This window comes from Chlamydotis macqueenii, chromosome 6, assembly GCF_036417535.1.
Source record: "Chlamydotis macqueenii isolate bChlMac1 chromosome 6, bChlMac1.mat, whole genome shotgun sequence".
Lineage (NCBI taxonomy): Eukaryota > Metazoa > Chordata > Aves > Otidiformes > Otididae > Chlamydotis > Chlamydotis macqueenii.
The window spans coordinates 22639749-22655813 of NC_141561.1; the positions used below are offsets into that span (position 1 = coordinate 22639749).

Here is a 16065-nt window from a genome sequence, read left to right on the forward strand (position 1 = left end):
GGAGACACCCACCCCTTCGGGCACCTCCTCCCGGCCGCGCGGCGGAGGAGGCCGCGGCCTGGGCCTGGGCCGGGGGAGCTGGCGTGGCGGGAAATGGCGGCCGGGCCGGGCTGAGCCGAGCTGAGGGGGGCCGAGAGCCGCGCCATGAGGCTGCTGCGCGCCCTGCTGCGCTGCGCCTCCCCGGGCAGCATTCCACAGCAGGTGGACTTCTACTCCCGCTTCTCCCCCTCGCCTCTCTCCATGAAGCAGTTCCTGGACTTCGGTGAGTCCCCGCCGGGCCGCCTCTCGTCCCGGGCCGTGCCCGCCGCGCTGCCGCAGGTGCCGGTGAGGGGCGGGGCGGCTCTGGCGCGGCCACGAGCTCCCCCCTCCGCCGCCGCGTTCCCCTGCTGTCGCTTCTCAGTGCTGGGCTTTTGGGGAAAAAAAGGGCTCTGCTTCCTTCTGGGAGAAGGGAGCCCAGCTAGCTCCTTCCCCCGAGGTTGGAACTGTGGCAAGGTTGAAATTCAGCTGAAAACTCCACTTTTTGGCATTACAAAAGTAGCTTGGTTTCTTGTTGGTTTGTTCTCTGCAAAACCTGCGGCGCTGGGGAGAGGGTGGGGCCAGTTACGATAACCGGTGCTGTTAGTACAGTGACTCCGGTGAGATTTGTTAAGGCTTTTTGCAAGCCATCGGCATGCAGCCTTTTAAAGTATACTCAAGCCCAGAAACAGTCATCACCTCTCCTCGGTCACATGTCTGTGCCCTGCAAACACACCTCGCCCAAATGGTGGTGGTTTAGAAGATGTGTGAGAGAAGGAGCAGGACGCAAACGCCAAGAGCCAGCCTGAAAGACCGGGAATCTAGCCTTGAAAATGAGTAACGGGATACTCAGTCTTAGACTCAGCACTAAAACTACTCGTCACGCTCCCTGGTTTGACTGACTGCTTGGAAACAAAAGGGATCACAGGAATTGCTCTGCTCTGCTCGGCTTCAAAGCAAAGACTACCCAGAGAAAGGTCTTGTAAGAAACCTTCAGAAAGCCTGGGGACGGAGCCATACTGTAATACTTTGTATTTCTGTACTCAAGGTGCTCTCATGTGCACAAATGTTTACATAAATGTTGTATATAAACATTTAACTAGTGAATAGTTGTATTGCTTTTTACATTTTTCTAAGTAAAACATAACTGAGAACTAATTCTAGAACCCCAGGCTTTGTGTAAGTAGGAAGACTTACAAAGAAAAGTTTCTTTTAACTGTCCGCTGTCACTTCATCCACCTATTGCAATAAAATATACCCAGTATTTACAGCTCCTGATTTGTACAGGAACTCCACCATATATTCTGTTGCTACCAAAGAATCTTGCAATTCAGAGTTTGCTTTGACCTGTATTATTTTACCACTAAAATACCAATAAAACAATGCTTACCTTAACATCAGTGTTTATTTTCAAGGCACAGTCAAACGTTAGGCTAATTTTTCTGCTGTTGGTACCTGAACATAAAGTAATCTTGAAAACTTTTTTGAATTTTTTTTCTCTCTTTTGCTTAAGAATTTAATAAAAGATAGTAAAAACTAATAACAAAGCCAAAAATAGAGTGCAATGCTGAGACACTATTTGTCTGTAAGACATTCTGTAGCCATTATCATCTGATAGTGTTTTCATTGGGGATATTTTGGCTCCTTTTGCTAGCATATGCTAGCTTAAACAACAACAACAAAAAAGTCTCCTCCTAGTTCCTCCAGGTTTCAGTGTAGCAAATGAAATATTCCATAAGCAAATTTAGGTCTGGATTGCGTCAGTTGTATCTTGGGTTATAAGCGTGTACAGTATTTTCCGTAGGAGTCTTACCCGTTCTTTGCATAGATAGACCTCAGCTGCACAGCAAAACAGTCATTTGCCCATTCCCTGAAATCTTCCCTACCCTAAGTTGTCTTCCATATGTCCGTGACCCAGGACTGCAAAGATACGGCCTCCAAATACAAAAACTGATTTGTGGAATGTCATTTGCTGACTATATGAGGCATTTGAAGATTATCTTTACGTTCTAATACCTTCAATCTGACTTGTTCATGGAATTTTACTTAAGAAAAGGGAAAGGCCAGTAAGTCATGCCTGAAATGCAGTCTGACCAGGGAGAAGAATTTGGGCAGAGGTCATATATAGACTACACATACTACTGGTAAGTCTCACTGGGGAGGAATTTATTGTAAGCTATTTACTTTTTTATTAAATTAACTGACATTCTATTATCAGTGTAGTTTATATATCTGAGTCTGGATGCATTAAACTAAACTAGTCTGTTTCAATCTGGGGAAGATTTTTCCTGTTTTAAGACACTCCCAGCTTCCTCTTTTTCCATGTCCCTTCCTTTAATCTTATTCCCCAACTCTTCCTTGCCAAATGGAACCAGTGACCTGAGCAGTTATTTTTTTAAGAGTTACCTGTTGTGAAACACCAGGCCTGAGCTATGTACTTCACTGCAGGAGATGAACAGGTTCCTAAGTTGAGATGCTGTTTACATGACATTCTTGAAGTCTAGAAAGAAGTCTGGCTGAGAATAAAGTACAGCATTTCTTAGCCTCTTCTCCACTCTGCACCCTCCTTTCTCACCTACAAAAACAAGTGTTGTGGGAGTAAATTTAGGTCTTGATCTTAATAACCACATTTAATTGCCACCCACACAGATTACACCAGTCCTTATAAAAGGGCAGGTCAGTTTTCAACAGGTGCAGTAATTCAGCTTCTAGCTTTTAAAAATGTAAAAAAAATTAAAAGTAAATGTATAGGAGAACTACTATCGTAATGACTAAGCACAGTAGCTGTCCTACTTTAATTTCTCTCTTAGTATTCATGTGAATTCATTCATCTGTCTTCTGCTCCTCTAGTGAATTTAAACTACAACAGATCTAACTGAAAATTAGATAAATATTACAGAATTTATTTTCTGAAAGTGTTCCAATGAGAGTTATGGTAATTCAGTAAGACCAGTGATCAAGCAGGGTGTATGGGACCATGTTACTGTCTCAAGCATCCTTCCCATAAATAGGGAAGGATTCCTGTGCTGGTTTCACTTGCCTCTCTGACATGCTCAGAATGACATACTGTTTGATCAGTGCTAGTTACAGTCAATGTTTGCTGCAAATAAAACAAACCATTTACATGGACAGAAGCGTTTCTTAAAGTTGAATATTATGGGTCTGCAACTATTGCACTGGTTACTTTTTATATATTGAAGATTCTCATTATCGCAGCAGGGCTGGTACGTTTCAATATGCATTTACGTTTTGAAATGTAAGTGGGCTGTGGTCGTGAAAGAAACATTGGCTTACCAGACTGCCCAAGTCAACTTTAAAACCAAACACAGATCTGTTATGCAAGAAAGTAAAAGTTTGTGTAGTTCTCTACCGTAAGTACTGACTTTATTCTGATGTTGTCATATATTTATTTTGGGTCTAGGATCTGAAAATGCTTGTGAAAAGACTTCATTTATGTTTCTGCGACAAGAGTTGCCTGTGAGATTGGCAAACATAATGAAGGAAATAAGCCTGCTTCCAGACAACCTCCTAAGAACACCTTCAGTTCAGCTGGTGCAGAGCTGGTAAGAACAGCATCATTTTGTACCGTTACGGGTGACCTTTTGCAACTTCACAAAAGGAACATTTCATGTGCTTGTTACATGAACATAACTTATTTAGACTGAATAAATAACCCAATGTGACATAAATCAGAAACTAAATTTACAGAAATGGAAAAAAACCTTTAGGAGCAAATAGAGAACCCAGAAGGGAATTAAAAATAATTAAGTATTGCAGATAGTCACGTATGAGAATTCAATAAAAAAAAAAATCCATCAGAACAATGTTTAATAGAGGACTTACCTAAAATGAAGAAGCTAGTTGAAGAAACCAGTAGAAGCAGCCTAATGCACAAAATGCTTGCAAAACATAGTAGAAATCATTTAAAAGACAGGTTATTGCAGATGGAGAATAAAGGTGTAGAAAATATGAAGAAAGAGCAATTTTTGCTCCCAAAGCCAAAATATTTAAAAGAACAGAAAGAATACGAGGCTATTAAAATAAAAAAGACATCCTTTGAAAAGTAAAATTTGCTTTCAAGTAAGGAACTTACACATAAGCAAATGAATGATGAAAGCAAAACAAAGAGATTGCTTGGCAACTGCTGAAGGCACATGGCTATCTGGAAAGGCTTTTAAAGTTAAGACAACAGAAAATCTGCCAGTGAATAAGTGAGATTGATTAGATGACTGAATATAAAAAGAGCTATCAATGAAGATGAAGGCTGTTAATGAAAAACGAATGCTTAAATTCTCATGATACTAAATTACATTGATCAAATGGGAAATTAATTCCCCTTGGACAAATGCAAAGTAGAGCACCGAGTGGAACCTCCTCCCCCTGTGTGCTTGCTTGCTTACAATGGAAAAAGAATTTTTTTTATGCTACTGGGGGTATTTTTCTGAATATGTCAGTTGATGGGCAAGAAGGCAAATAGTGTTATGAACTAAATAACAAATGGGGAGGAATATAATCGTACCACTGTGTTAGCCCGTTACTCCTCTGAATTGCATGCAGTTTTAGTCACTCCATCCTGAACAGAAAAGACCAAGAGGGATAATCAGAGGGTTGGACCAATTTCTGCGTGAGGAGAAACCAAATAGAGTTCTTCAGCTTGGAAAGAACACATCTAAGGAAAGAGATGGCAGAAATACTTAAATCATTAACAAGCTGGGAAGATTTTCTAATAACAGGAACTGGCTGGGGCTGCAAATAAGTGATCACCTACTGGGTTTAAAGCACAAGGCAGATCTTTTATGCCTTCTAATTAAATTGTGAGATTCGTTGCTCTGGAAATTTTGGAAGAAAACTTCATTAATCAATTCAAAAAGATCTAACAGAATTCACAAGGGATAGTTCAATGGGATATATAAAATATAATGATTCAGAAACAAGCAACTTAAAATGCTAACCAAAGGGATCTGGGGAGACATATTAGAATTGGTCTTTGTCATGTTTCTTTTGTTTAAAGGTATGTCCAAAGTCTTCAGGAGATTCTTGACTTTAAGGACAAAAGCTCGGAAGATTCGGGGGCTGTTCATAGGTATGGATTTGCTGTCACACATATTAATACTATGTTAATATTGTGTAGAAGGACTGGCAATAAAACGATAGCTTAAGGAATTACAGCTATCTCAAATCTTTATGTAAGAATTGTGGTAACATCATGCCTTGTCCCTAAAAGGAGGGTACATTAAAATATTAAAAAAAGCACTTTTATGCCATATCATTCTGGTCAGGGATATTTTTTTTGTTACACTGAAGAAGCTGTGAATATGTCAAACTTGACCAAATGTTTACCAGTTCCTTACTGGTAACGTTGGATCTGACATATGGAACTTTTCACCTGTAGAGTAGGTTTGGTCATTGTTGGCTGACCTTAACTGCCGTTTGACAGGCACGGGATGATCTGCATGAAACTGGTTGGCACAGTTTTCTCTTTTTCTTGACAGTAATCAAGATAATAAATAAATAATAATTTTATGAATAATTAAGAATGATTGATTATTGGTTGTTTCAATGCTAGTCACTTGAAATATGCTAGAAAGACTGATCTGTCTTCTTACTGCTATAGGCAGACCTGTGATATTTCTGTACATAATGGTCTTCATTTTTGTAGTTAGATGCTCTGTTTGCCAGAGTATTAAATTCACTTGAAAGTGAAATACTAACAATATATTAATTTTAGTTTTACAGATACTGTGATAAAAATCCGGAATCGACACAATGATGTAATTCCTACGATGGCTCAAGGAGTAATAGAGTACAAGGAAAGCTTTGGCATTGATCCAGTGACCTCACAGAATGTGCAGTATTTTTTAGACCGTTTCTACATGAGTCGCATTTCAATTAGAATGCTCCTTAATCAACACTGTAAGTGTCATTGTTGAAAGGAGGGGAAATGATACCTGTACTGTATCAGTATATTTTCCTTTCATTTTTAAGTGCTTAATAGGTACTCAAATGCTTCTTAGGAGTACACTATTTGCCTTGCTATTTATAAACTCATTCGTAATACAACTCTCAAAATATTAGCGGTAGGCTTTCAGGTATGCTGAAGATTGGCATTGCAGATTACCTGTAGATTTCTCTTTAACAAAATGGAAGACACTAAAATTATAAAATTATATTGTGTATTAAATAATATTTTCTTTTTTGGCAGCTTTACTGTTTGGTGGGAAAATTAATCCAGCTCATCCAAAACATATTGGAAGCATTGATCCTAGCTGTAATGTTGTTGAAGTTATTAGAGGTAAATTCATCAGATAAGAACAAGAAATCTGAAAACTTATATGAATGTCTATACTGTGAGCCAATACACTTCTTGATATGCATATACTGTTTTGTTGAGCAGAAGTTTCATTTAAAGTGTAATACAGTTTTGTCACTTTTCCCAATAAACCCATTTTTTCATTAGAAAATGCAAAATCTCCCTGATAGCACACAGTGTTTTCAATTTTTGTTTTTCTTTTTTGCAGACTGTAAAGGAGAAAAACAAAAGTGTAGGGGGAAATATAATGTTTTGTGTTTTTATTATAGATGGCTATGAAAGTGCCAAGAGACTTTGTGATTTATATTACATGAGCTCTCCAGAACTCATCCTTGAAGAGCTGAATGGTAAGTGAATATGGGATGAGGCGCTCAAGAATGTATTGATGGCTTCTTCTAAAGTAGCTGGTGGTGAAATGTTCTCCTTCCACTTTTCATATCGTTAACGTGTTCTCTAGATTTACTGTCATAGTTTGGGGGGGATTTTTGTTGTTGTTGTTTTTTGAAGCAAAAGCGTTTCTATATTCTTCCTTTTAATTAGAAAACTGAAATCAGTAGAAAAGTTTTTCACGCTACAGCTGTTGATATTACAGATTTTAGCAGCCTCCTTCCCTCCCTAAGATTTCTTGTATGTCTTCACCCTACACTGACTCTTGCATCTCACCATCTACATTTCTTGTGACACTTTTAAGATTTATACTAAACATTTCATTCTAATTTCTCTTGCTTCTTCAGCTATAATTTTATTTTAGTTGTAATTAGATATAGTACACTTAAGTTGTGGTAAAAATTATTTGACCCTATTAGCTGTGACTTGAAAAAACAATTTACAACTGTGTTGTTATGTACTCAGAGGTCAGCTGTTGTCCTCATAGTCCTGCTGAATGCTAAAGAGCCTTTCTGACACTACTCACTAGAGTACTTTTCAACTTACTAAACGCCAAGTTTAGGCAGACCTACAAAAACAAGCAATCAAAATTGCTTCTACAAGTAATTGTGAAAGCCAAAGTTCAACCACAGTAACTTGGCCTGTGAAGCTAAAGGCAAAGAAAGTGTGGCCTTGACTACACATTCCAGATCTTTTCTTCCTACTGTACAAAACTTGTCATTCTGTATCTAGGTTAAAGGATTTACCTCTTTCCATCTTTGGAGCATGATACTAAAAATATTTATAGGAAACTATCAGTCACACTAGCTAATTCTCTGTACGGAGGGGTCATTTAATGGTGTTTGTGCTCCAGAAGCCAGAACAAATAGTTCCAGTTTTTATAAAAGGAGTGACCTTTTGCTCAATGAATTGTGAAGGTGAGTTAAACCTGATCCAGGCCAAATGCACATTCCTTCCCCACAACTGAGAGTGGAGACTTATTTAAACCTTAGGCATGGGTTCTGGAGGTGGAGGCATGGAGGGAAGCGGTTAACTTGAGGACAGAAACCTGACGTATTTCAAAGTATGATTTCCCCCCCCCCCCTCTTTTATTTTTACTGGGTACATAATTTATTCTAGATCTTTTGACATCACTAGTCTTATGTTCATAAAGACTGATCATTAACACAGTCTGGTGAGACATTGCTAATTTGTTGAACTGAAAGAACCTTAAGAGTCAGCAGAATTTTCTGAGCAACTCTTCCTTAATTCTTGGCATAGTGAACATGTGCCCATGATATATTTTCTAGTCTTTATTATTTGAAAAAAGTTTGAAAACTATACCAGTTTTATAGACAGAATTGTCTATATAATTTTTGTTAAGGTTTCTTGTTAGAAATCAGCTAATTTCTAAATGAATTGAAGAATAGGCTGTGCTGTAGTTACTATTAGGTGCATTATAGGATCATAAAATAATTCAGGCTGGGAGGGACCTCAGGAGGTTTCTAGCCTGACCTCCTGCTCAATGCAGGGACAACTACGAGATCAGACTGGGTAGCTGAGGGCTTTATCCAGTTTGGTCTTCAAAATCCTCCAAGGGTGACGACTACACAACATCTCTGGGTAGCCTGTTTCAATGCTTAACTGTCATGGCAAAAAAGTTTCTCTCTATATCCAGTCTGAACCTCTGTTAATTCATCTTACACTCACTGTTTCTTGTTCTCCCAGCAGCTGAAGAACCTGACTCTATCTTCATTATAACCTCCTCATAGGTGTTAGAAAGCAACTATTACATGCCCTAATCAGTGACGCCACAGTGGGTTTTAAAATTAATTTCTAGAGCAGGAAGTTGAAAATCTTGAGTATGACTTTTGGTTAACATATAACTTTTTAAAAGGTTTCTGTTCAAATTTTCCTTCTCTTGTAAATTCTCTCAACAATACAAATATACACTTTCAATTACTGCAGGAATGAATAAAAGATACCTAGTTTGCTATTTATTTAGACTCTCTTTTCTCCAGCTAAATCACGAGGACAGCCCATGCAAGTGGTGTATGTGCCATCACATCTTTATCACATGGTTTTCGAACTTTTCAAGGTCTGTGCACTTACCATGACACAATTCTTTTATACATCTTTGTTTAGTGAGATTGTGTTTGTTTGACTTTTTGAACCAATTCTAGATAGCAGTGTGTTTTTGCAAGTGCAGAGCTCTTGCTGTTTGACTGCAGGAAGATACGTAAATTGTACTATTTAGGCAAACTGTAACTGCATAGAAAATGAACAGCTTTGGAAGATGTATCTCCTTTGCCTAGCCACTGAGTACATGTGACACCTTCTGAGTAGACAGCTCTGTCAAAAAAAAATCTTAAAATATATGAAGATACTAATTAATAAAGCAAGTGAGAATAAGAGAAAGACTTTTTGAGACATCTTCAAATCTGGTGTAATGTGTACAGGTCTTACAGAGCTTTTCTCAAGCAGTTCAATCCTGGATTTTTTATAGTCTTTGTGTCATATGGCATTATAGAGAATTCTAAAATAAAACTGTACACTAAAATATTCAAATGTTTGTTCTAAAAAAATTAAATATTTGAAGTGTGTGCATTCTAATAATCTGTATAAATACCAGTACTGAATAAACCAGAAATATAAAAAACCTCCCCTATTCTAGAATCATATACCTTTGTCCTGATTCTGACATATGTGATAAAAATAACTTTCCTAAATTGATGTTTTAAGATATCATATAAAGTGGTAAGAACAGGATTTAAGTTGTATTTCAAAACTGCAGAATGCAATGAGAGCCACCATGGAACATCATGCCGATCGATGCATTTATCCTCCAATTCATGTACATGTCACGTTGGGAAATGAGGATTTAACTGTGAAGGTACCCATTTTAAAAATTACTTTGAAGGTTATTTTGACAGTTTTTTTTGCCTGTCATAGGCAGTGTATTACTAACTTTAGCTGGTGATCTGGTTCCAGCAATAGATTGTATGTGATGATGTAGTATGTAACAAGACCATTATAGAATTTCACATACTGCATCAGCAGGAAATTCATGAAGAGGTTGCAGCTGAAGGCTCTGCAATAGAATTCTGTGCTTTTGTCATGCTCATGTCTTGCCTCACTTACAAGTAACCATGACTAAAACTGAAGTAGCATCTTTATACAATTGTAATATCAGTATTTAGTACATGACAATGACAGAGCTGTACAGGTGTGAAACAACTGAAAGAAGGGAAATAAACATTGTATATTCCATGCAACTCAACCTCCCTGTAGTACAGTTTGCAGAGTAACTTATTTTTCTGTACAACATCCATGATGGATTTCAAAGACCAACTACAAGCACTATTTTTTTCATAGGTTTAACTAAACAAGAGTAAAGCAACTCTTCTGACTTACTCTTTCAGTAATAGGTTTTAATAAGTTGTATTTAACTGTCAGTATTCCTGAGGAATAAAGATAAAAATACAGGTAACCTGGTAGTTGCTAAAAGGTATAGACACTGACTTGAGACAAAATTGAGTTATGAACAAGATAAAAGTGATGCACAATTTTAAGTAGAATTTTCTTGCTTCCAAGAGAGAATACTCTTACTATAATATTTTATGTAAATGGTTTGCATAAGGGATGAAAGGGAAGAGTTCATCTCTCTCTGGTCATTGCTGTAGCTGAGAGATGAGAATTTAAAAAACCCGTAATTTCATAGAGACAACTTTATATTCTGTTTACCTGAACTTTCTCTGGATCATTGTTTGAGAGAAGCTGTCTTTTACAAAAATATATTCAGGGACATAATGCTACATGTTCCGTCTTGTTCCAGATGAGTGATCGTGGTGGAGGCGTTCCTATGAGGAAAATTGACAGACTGTTCAACTACATGTATTCAACAGCACCGCGTCCACGTGTTGAGACGTCACGAGCTACACCTTTGGTATGCTAATCTTCTATACCTTGTCATCTTTTTAATTGTCACAAAAGAAACCATTTAGCCAAAGCTATGAAATACTTATGCTATAGATACAATGAGTATCCCCATTTGGATGTTCTAGCTTAATTCCAATATTTTTCTGAAAAATTGCATAAAAATCCTAAAATACTAAAAATTATTTGAACTTGTTCAAGATTCTGTTTTTCTCTACCAAATAGAAGGATGTTACTTCAAGCAGAACACTTAGCTATGCTGCATGTACTGCAGTAAGGACAGGGCTCTGAATTCTTGTTGTGGCTGCTAAGTGAAGGGAAAAATTATTATAGCAATGATTTCAGATCAAGTCTGTAGTTTCACTTGTACAGTGTAATCAGTTGTATGATCCTCAGCGATGATGAAGGTACACAGATGTGACAGGGTATATATGAAGAATCTACTTTGGTCTCATGTGAACTTAATAGATGCACAATAAGTAAAGCCTTAGCTCTCAGTAGGAAGCTCTGCAGCCTTCCTGAATTCATTCTCTCACATTGCATCATTCAAAATGTGTTTTTTAAATGTATATAGTGTTCTGCATTTAGATAACTGTGCAACTCATTAAACACTAGATCTTTACAGAGAAGTGTTGTACACATTCAATGAGAGATTACCTCTAAAATTTAGTAGATTTAAAAAAAAAAAAGTATACCTAACACTTCAGGGCTATGTCCTGCTACTGCAGACAGGGCTCGACAGAATTTTAGTATAGTCTCGTGTCGTAGTTTAGCCCTGCTTGGGACTAAGCTACACAGTCTCTCTCTCACTCCCCCCACCCTGCGAGGGAACAGGGAGAGATAATATAAGAAAAACGGCTCGAGGTTTGAGATAAGGACAGGGAGAAATCCTTAAAGTTACCATTACGGGGAAAACAGACTCGACTTGGGGAAAACTATTTGGTTATTATTAAAACCAAAGCAGGATAATGAGAAAGAGAACAAAGTAACTTCTTCCCACCCCTCCCTCTTCCCTAGCTTAACTTTATATTCAGTTATCGCTACCTCCTTCCTGCCCGCCCCCCGCCCCAAGCAGCACAGGGGGGAAGAGGGAATGGGGGTTACGGTCACTTCATCACTTGTCGCTTTACACCACTCCTTCCTCCCTGGGGAAGGAACTCGCGTTCCTCCCCTGCTCCATCGTGGGGTGCCTCCTACGGGCTGCAGTCCTTCGTGAACTGCTCCAGCGTGGGTTGTTTTTCCACCGGGTGCAGTCCCTCCAGAACAGCTGCCCCCCCGGGCCCTCCATGGGCCACAGCCTCCTTCAGGCCTCCGCCTGCCCTGGCGTGGGGTCCTCCATGGGCTGCAGGTGAATCTTTGCTCCCCCGTGGGCCTCCATGGGCTGCAGGGGGACAACCTGCTCCACCATGGTCATCACCACGAGCTGCAGGGGAATCTTGGCCAGGAGCCGCATTACTCCTCCCCATCCTTCTCCACTGACCTTGGCGTCTGCAGCCGTTCCTCTCACCAGAAATTCTTCACAATCAGCTCAGGCAGACGCTTCTCAGGTTCTCTTCACATCTCATCTCCTCTCCACTTCTTGCAGCTGGGTTGGGCCGAGCTGGGCCCAGTCAGCTGCGCGGTGAGGCCTGCAAGGCCCACAAGGCACCTTCCCCTCTCTGCCCCGGCTCAGCTTCTTCACACACACCCCCCGCCCCTTGTTTTCACCCTTCTTAAATACATTATGGCAGAGGTGTTATCAGGGAACATTATACCACCAATTGGCTTGGCCCTGGCCGGCAGCGGATCCGTCCTAGGCCCGGCTGAGTCCAGCGGACAAAGGAGAAACTTCTAGCAGCTTCTTACAGAGCTCCCCTCACTGAATAAAACCAACAGAGCTACACATTCACGGGCATTGCTTTTTGGATCTTTTTTTTGTATATACTGATGATGAAATAGTACTCAGTGTTCTTAAGATTAGCAGCTCCATGAGGCGTAAGACAGATTCAGTACTGTTTTCTCTAATGGTTTCTCTTCTAGAAAAAAACTACCACAATACAAGGAGCATTATCTATCAGCCCTGTGTGACAAAGGACTAAAATAGTTTTTCTCATAATCACAATCATCCATGCATTCTTTTCTTTCTGGGGGACATAATAGTTAACATTTTAACTCCTCTTACTGTCAAATATCACACTTAGTTTATCTGTTTACCTATTAAGTTAAAACAGAAAACACCAGTAAGTGTTGCAGTTAATGAAAATATACTTTTTCTCCTGGATCAGGCTGGATTTGGCTATGGGCTACCCATATCCCGTCTGTATGCACAGTACTTCCAAGGAGATCTGAAACTGTATTCCCTAGAAGGCTATGGTACAGATGCAGTTATTTACATAAAGGTATGATGAAACGACCATTTAAAATTTATCAGCAACTCTAATCTAACTGCTAATGGAACTCCTTGTTCTGTTACTGTAACTTTGATTAAAAAGAACTGTCAGTTAACAGTCTTCTCTACTTACAGGCCTTATCAACAGAATCAATTGAAAGACTCCCTGTATATAACAAAGCAGCCTGGAAACATTATAAAGCAAACCATGAAGCAGATGATTGGTGTGTGCCAAGCAGTGAGCCAAAGGACATGACCACTTTTCGCAGTACATAGCTTTTTCCTCACAGTTCATAAGAAGTAGGTAGATCTGTAAAGGGAATTTAAGAGACCTGATTTACACCGAGATGCTGAGCCGCATTTGATAGTGAAAATAATTTTAAGTGGAGTAACAGTGGAGTAACTATTTTCTGGGATAAAAAAAAAAAACTGAAGCAAAACCCAAGAAAACCCCCAAACCTGTACATACTTCCAAGCAAAACCCAAGAAAACACCCACACCTGTACATACTTTAAAATTTTAAGTGAGAAGGTCACACTTAATTTTTTCCACTTTCTGTTTCTGACTACTTTCAGTAGCCAAATCAAGGGAGCAGTAGTCTTGGGTTTTATAGGGACCAATGCGATCTATGTAATATCTGGTGAGAAATGTATTAATTCATATAATTACAAAATTTTTTAATAGAAGAACTATTGAAAAAGCTCAACGGAGCATTTTTCCATTATACAATATTACAGATTAATGAAAAATTAATGTAAGAAATACCGAGGAATTCATTGCTATACCTTTTTACCTGTATGGCATTTTCTGGGGTTTTGTTTGTTTTTGGGTTTTTTTTTTTTTAATTTTATTTTTAATCTTACTGAAGCCTAATTTTGCAAAGATATGTTGCCTGCACACCTTGCCTACATCAAAGTTTTCTGCCGCTATAGAAATCACACTTAAGTCTGTAGGGATTTAAAAAAAAAAATAAAAAAAATTCTAGCTGCAACCACTGGTATAATGTATCTCAGGTATGTGGTATCAGTCATGTTTCTCTGGTTGTAATGTGAATATTTAATACATGTGAAAAACCTGTCTTGCTATGATAATTGTGAATTAGCAAATAATGTTGGCCTGTGTACAGTGAAGATATGCTGTGTTGCATTTGCTTGTATTTCTGTAGGCAATACCAAAACACAGGATCAATAGTCTAGAGATCTCAGACTGGAGTACGTCAGGTTACAGCTGTAAATGGAAACTATTTTAATAAAAGGTTTTTTTTTTAAATTTGCCCTTAGTAGGGCATCTGTATTACTTTGACAATAGAAACTACCTTCTCAGGACTACTTAAGAAAAAGTGGAATTAACAGTTTTTGAAAATACCTTTGTATTTGTGATACGCTTCTGGTATCACTTATGTGGTAACCGGAAGTCACACTATAACATAAATAAGGTAAGCCGAATGTGTTTATCCATCAAAGGCAAACCGTCAAAACATTGGGGAAGACAGAAGAATGAGCATTATATTTCAGGTACAAATTCCTTCTTTTAATAAAGGATTCAGTTTCTTTCAATGCCTACTGTGCCAGCTTCGTACAAATCATACACATCTATGTTGCACCTCAATCGCTGTCATTCCCGAACATTTTAGGAGTGATGTAGTTAAAGACACTAAGAACTAATCCTTTTCTCAGTTAATTCATTGCATGTAATTCTGTGATTTTTGTTCTGCAACAGACATGCATAATTGCTCTCAGAAAGAATAAGCCTATATTTTGCTAGTTTACTAGCTCTGCACAAAGCACAAGGTGAGATACCACAAGTGAAGGGAATAGCTGGTACATTAGAAATTGAAGTCATGCTATTCTAGCTGTAGCTGAGCCAGATTAAAGATTATCATCTGCTACCTCCAAAGCCTAGTTCTGCAGAACAATAAGATAGTTTTATACCCCGGTCAAGCTAATGCAGGTTACTTTAACAGGAGTGACTTACAGAATAGGCTATATATGCAGTTAAACTGACACACTGAGGGAGGATTAACCTAGCTTAATTGCCACCAGAACAGTACAGTTACCCACTGCACTCAAGCTTATGGGCACTTTGAGAGGTCCGTATTTTTCTTCTTTACAAGGATGTCAGGTGGTGACTGGCATACTTTTCCATCTGCATGGCTACAAGTGAGGAGAATCTATAGCTGTTTTCTTCTTCAACCCTGCAAGAGGATGTATGTGAGAAAATCCACGTATTGTAAAATGGAGCCTGTGTAAAAGTTAGCTGCTTGCAGCTATTGCTTTTGCTAAACTAAAGCTGAAAGTTACAGCAAGGGATTTTAAAAACTCAGCTCTGAAACTGAACATTCTAGCTTTTATGCTGTTTTAAATATTTAACTAACTTAATTGAAATAATTTTACTAATATCTGAGAACTACATTAGATATTTCCAAAGAAAATCTAACAATTTGTTTTCTAGAAAGTCTATTGAAGTACTTCATATGGTATTATTGAAATAAAACCTCTTTCATGCTCTCAGCTAGCTACCAATTGAATTCTAATTATTAGAACAACTTGCCATGTAATTGTATTTGTATTTATCTCCTCATCCACCACCCCTAATGACTGGTGAAAACAGAAGTGTAGTAATTTTGTTTACAATGTTTAACCCTACTTAAAAGTTTGATCTTTCATTACTTTTGATTTAAACAGGAGTTCAGAAGATAATTTTAGTGTTTAGTATTTTCATTACTGTACTGAAGTCATTGCTAGCACACTGGTTAGGTTGAAGTGAATCGCTGTAGAAAATGAGCATAGTAGCTTAGCTATCAAAATGCTGAATTAACAGTTTTGTATGCAAATGAGCTCAGTCTTGCACTGTAAAAAAAAATCTTAGTTTGTGGTAACTTCATTTTTTGAAAGAATCACTACGTTTATTCATTAAAAATATTTTTAAAATTAAGCTTTCATTTGGCTGATGTTGTGACTTGGTACTAAGCTAGTTCTGTGGAGCCAGCCTTCTTGTTTAGCATCTGATAAAGGTTAAATGTTGTGGTCTGTGATAATCAATGTTCTTATGCTCAGGTGATTTTATCATC

General features: G+C 38.3%; 1 protein-coding gene across 3 annotated transcripts; it reads left to right on the top strand.

Moving 5' to 3' along the window:
- The first annotated feature begins 39 nt into the window (after positions 1-39).
- PDK1 (pyruvate dehydrogenase kinase 1) lies at positions 40-15929 on the top strand. 3 transcript variants are annotated; one of them, XM_086750878.1, is made up of 11 exons: positions 42-262; positions 3437-3578; positions 5027-5098; positions 5744-5928; positions 6218-6307; positions 6595-6672; positions 8713-8789; positions 9486-9584; positions 10527-10637; positions 12892-13005; positions 13131-15929. In XM_086750878.1, the coding sequence occupies exons 1-11, from the start codon at positions 145-147 to the stop codon at positions 13269-13271; spliced, it is 1227 nt and encodes a 408-aa protein (XP_086607004.1). In that variant the 5' UTR covers positions 42-144; the 3' UTR covers positions 13272-15929. The 3 variants fall into 3 exon arrangements, with proteins under 3 accessions (XP_086607006.1, XP_086607004.1, XP_086607005.1); XM_086750880.1 differs by lacking the exon at positions 9486-9584 and having other exon boundaries at positions 40-262; XM_086750879.1 differs by lacking the exon at positions 6218-6307.
- The last annotated feature ends 136 nt before the right edge of the window (positions 15930-16065 follow it).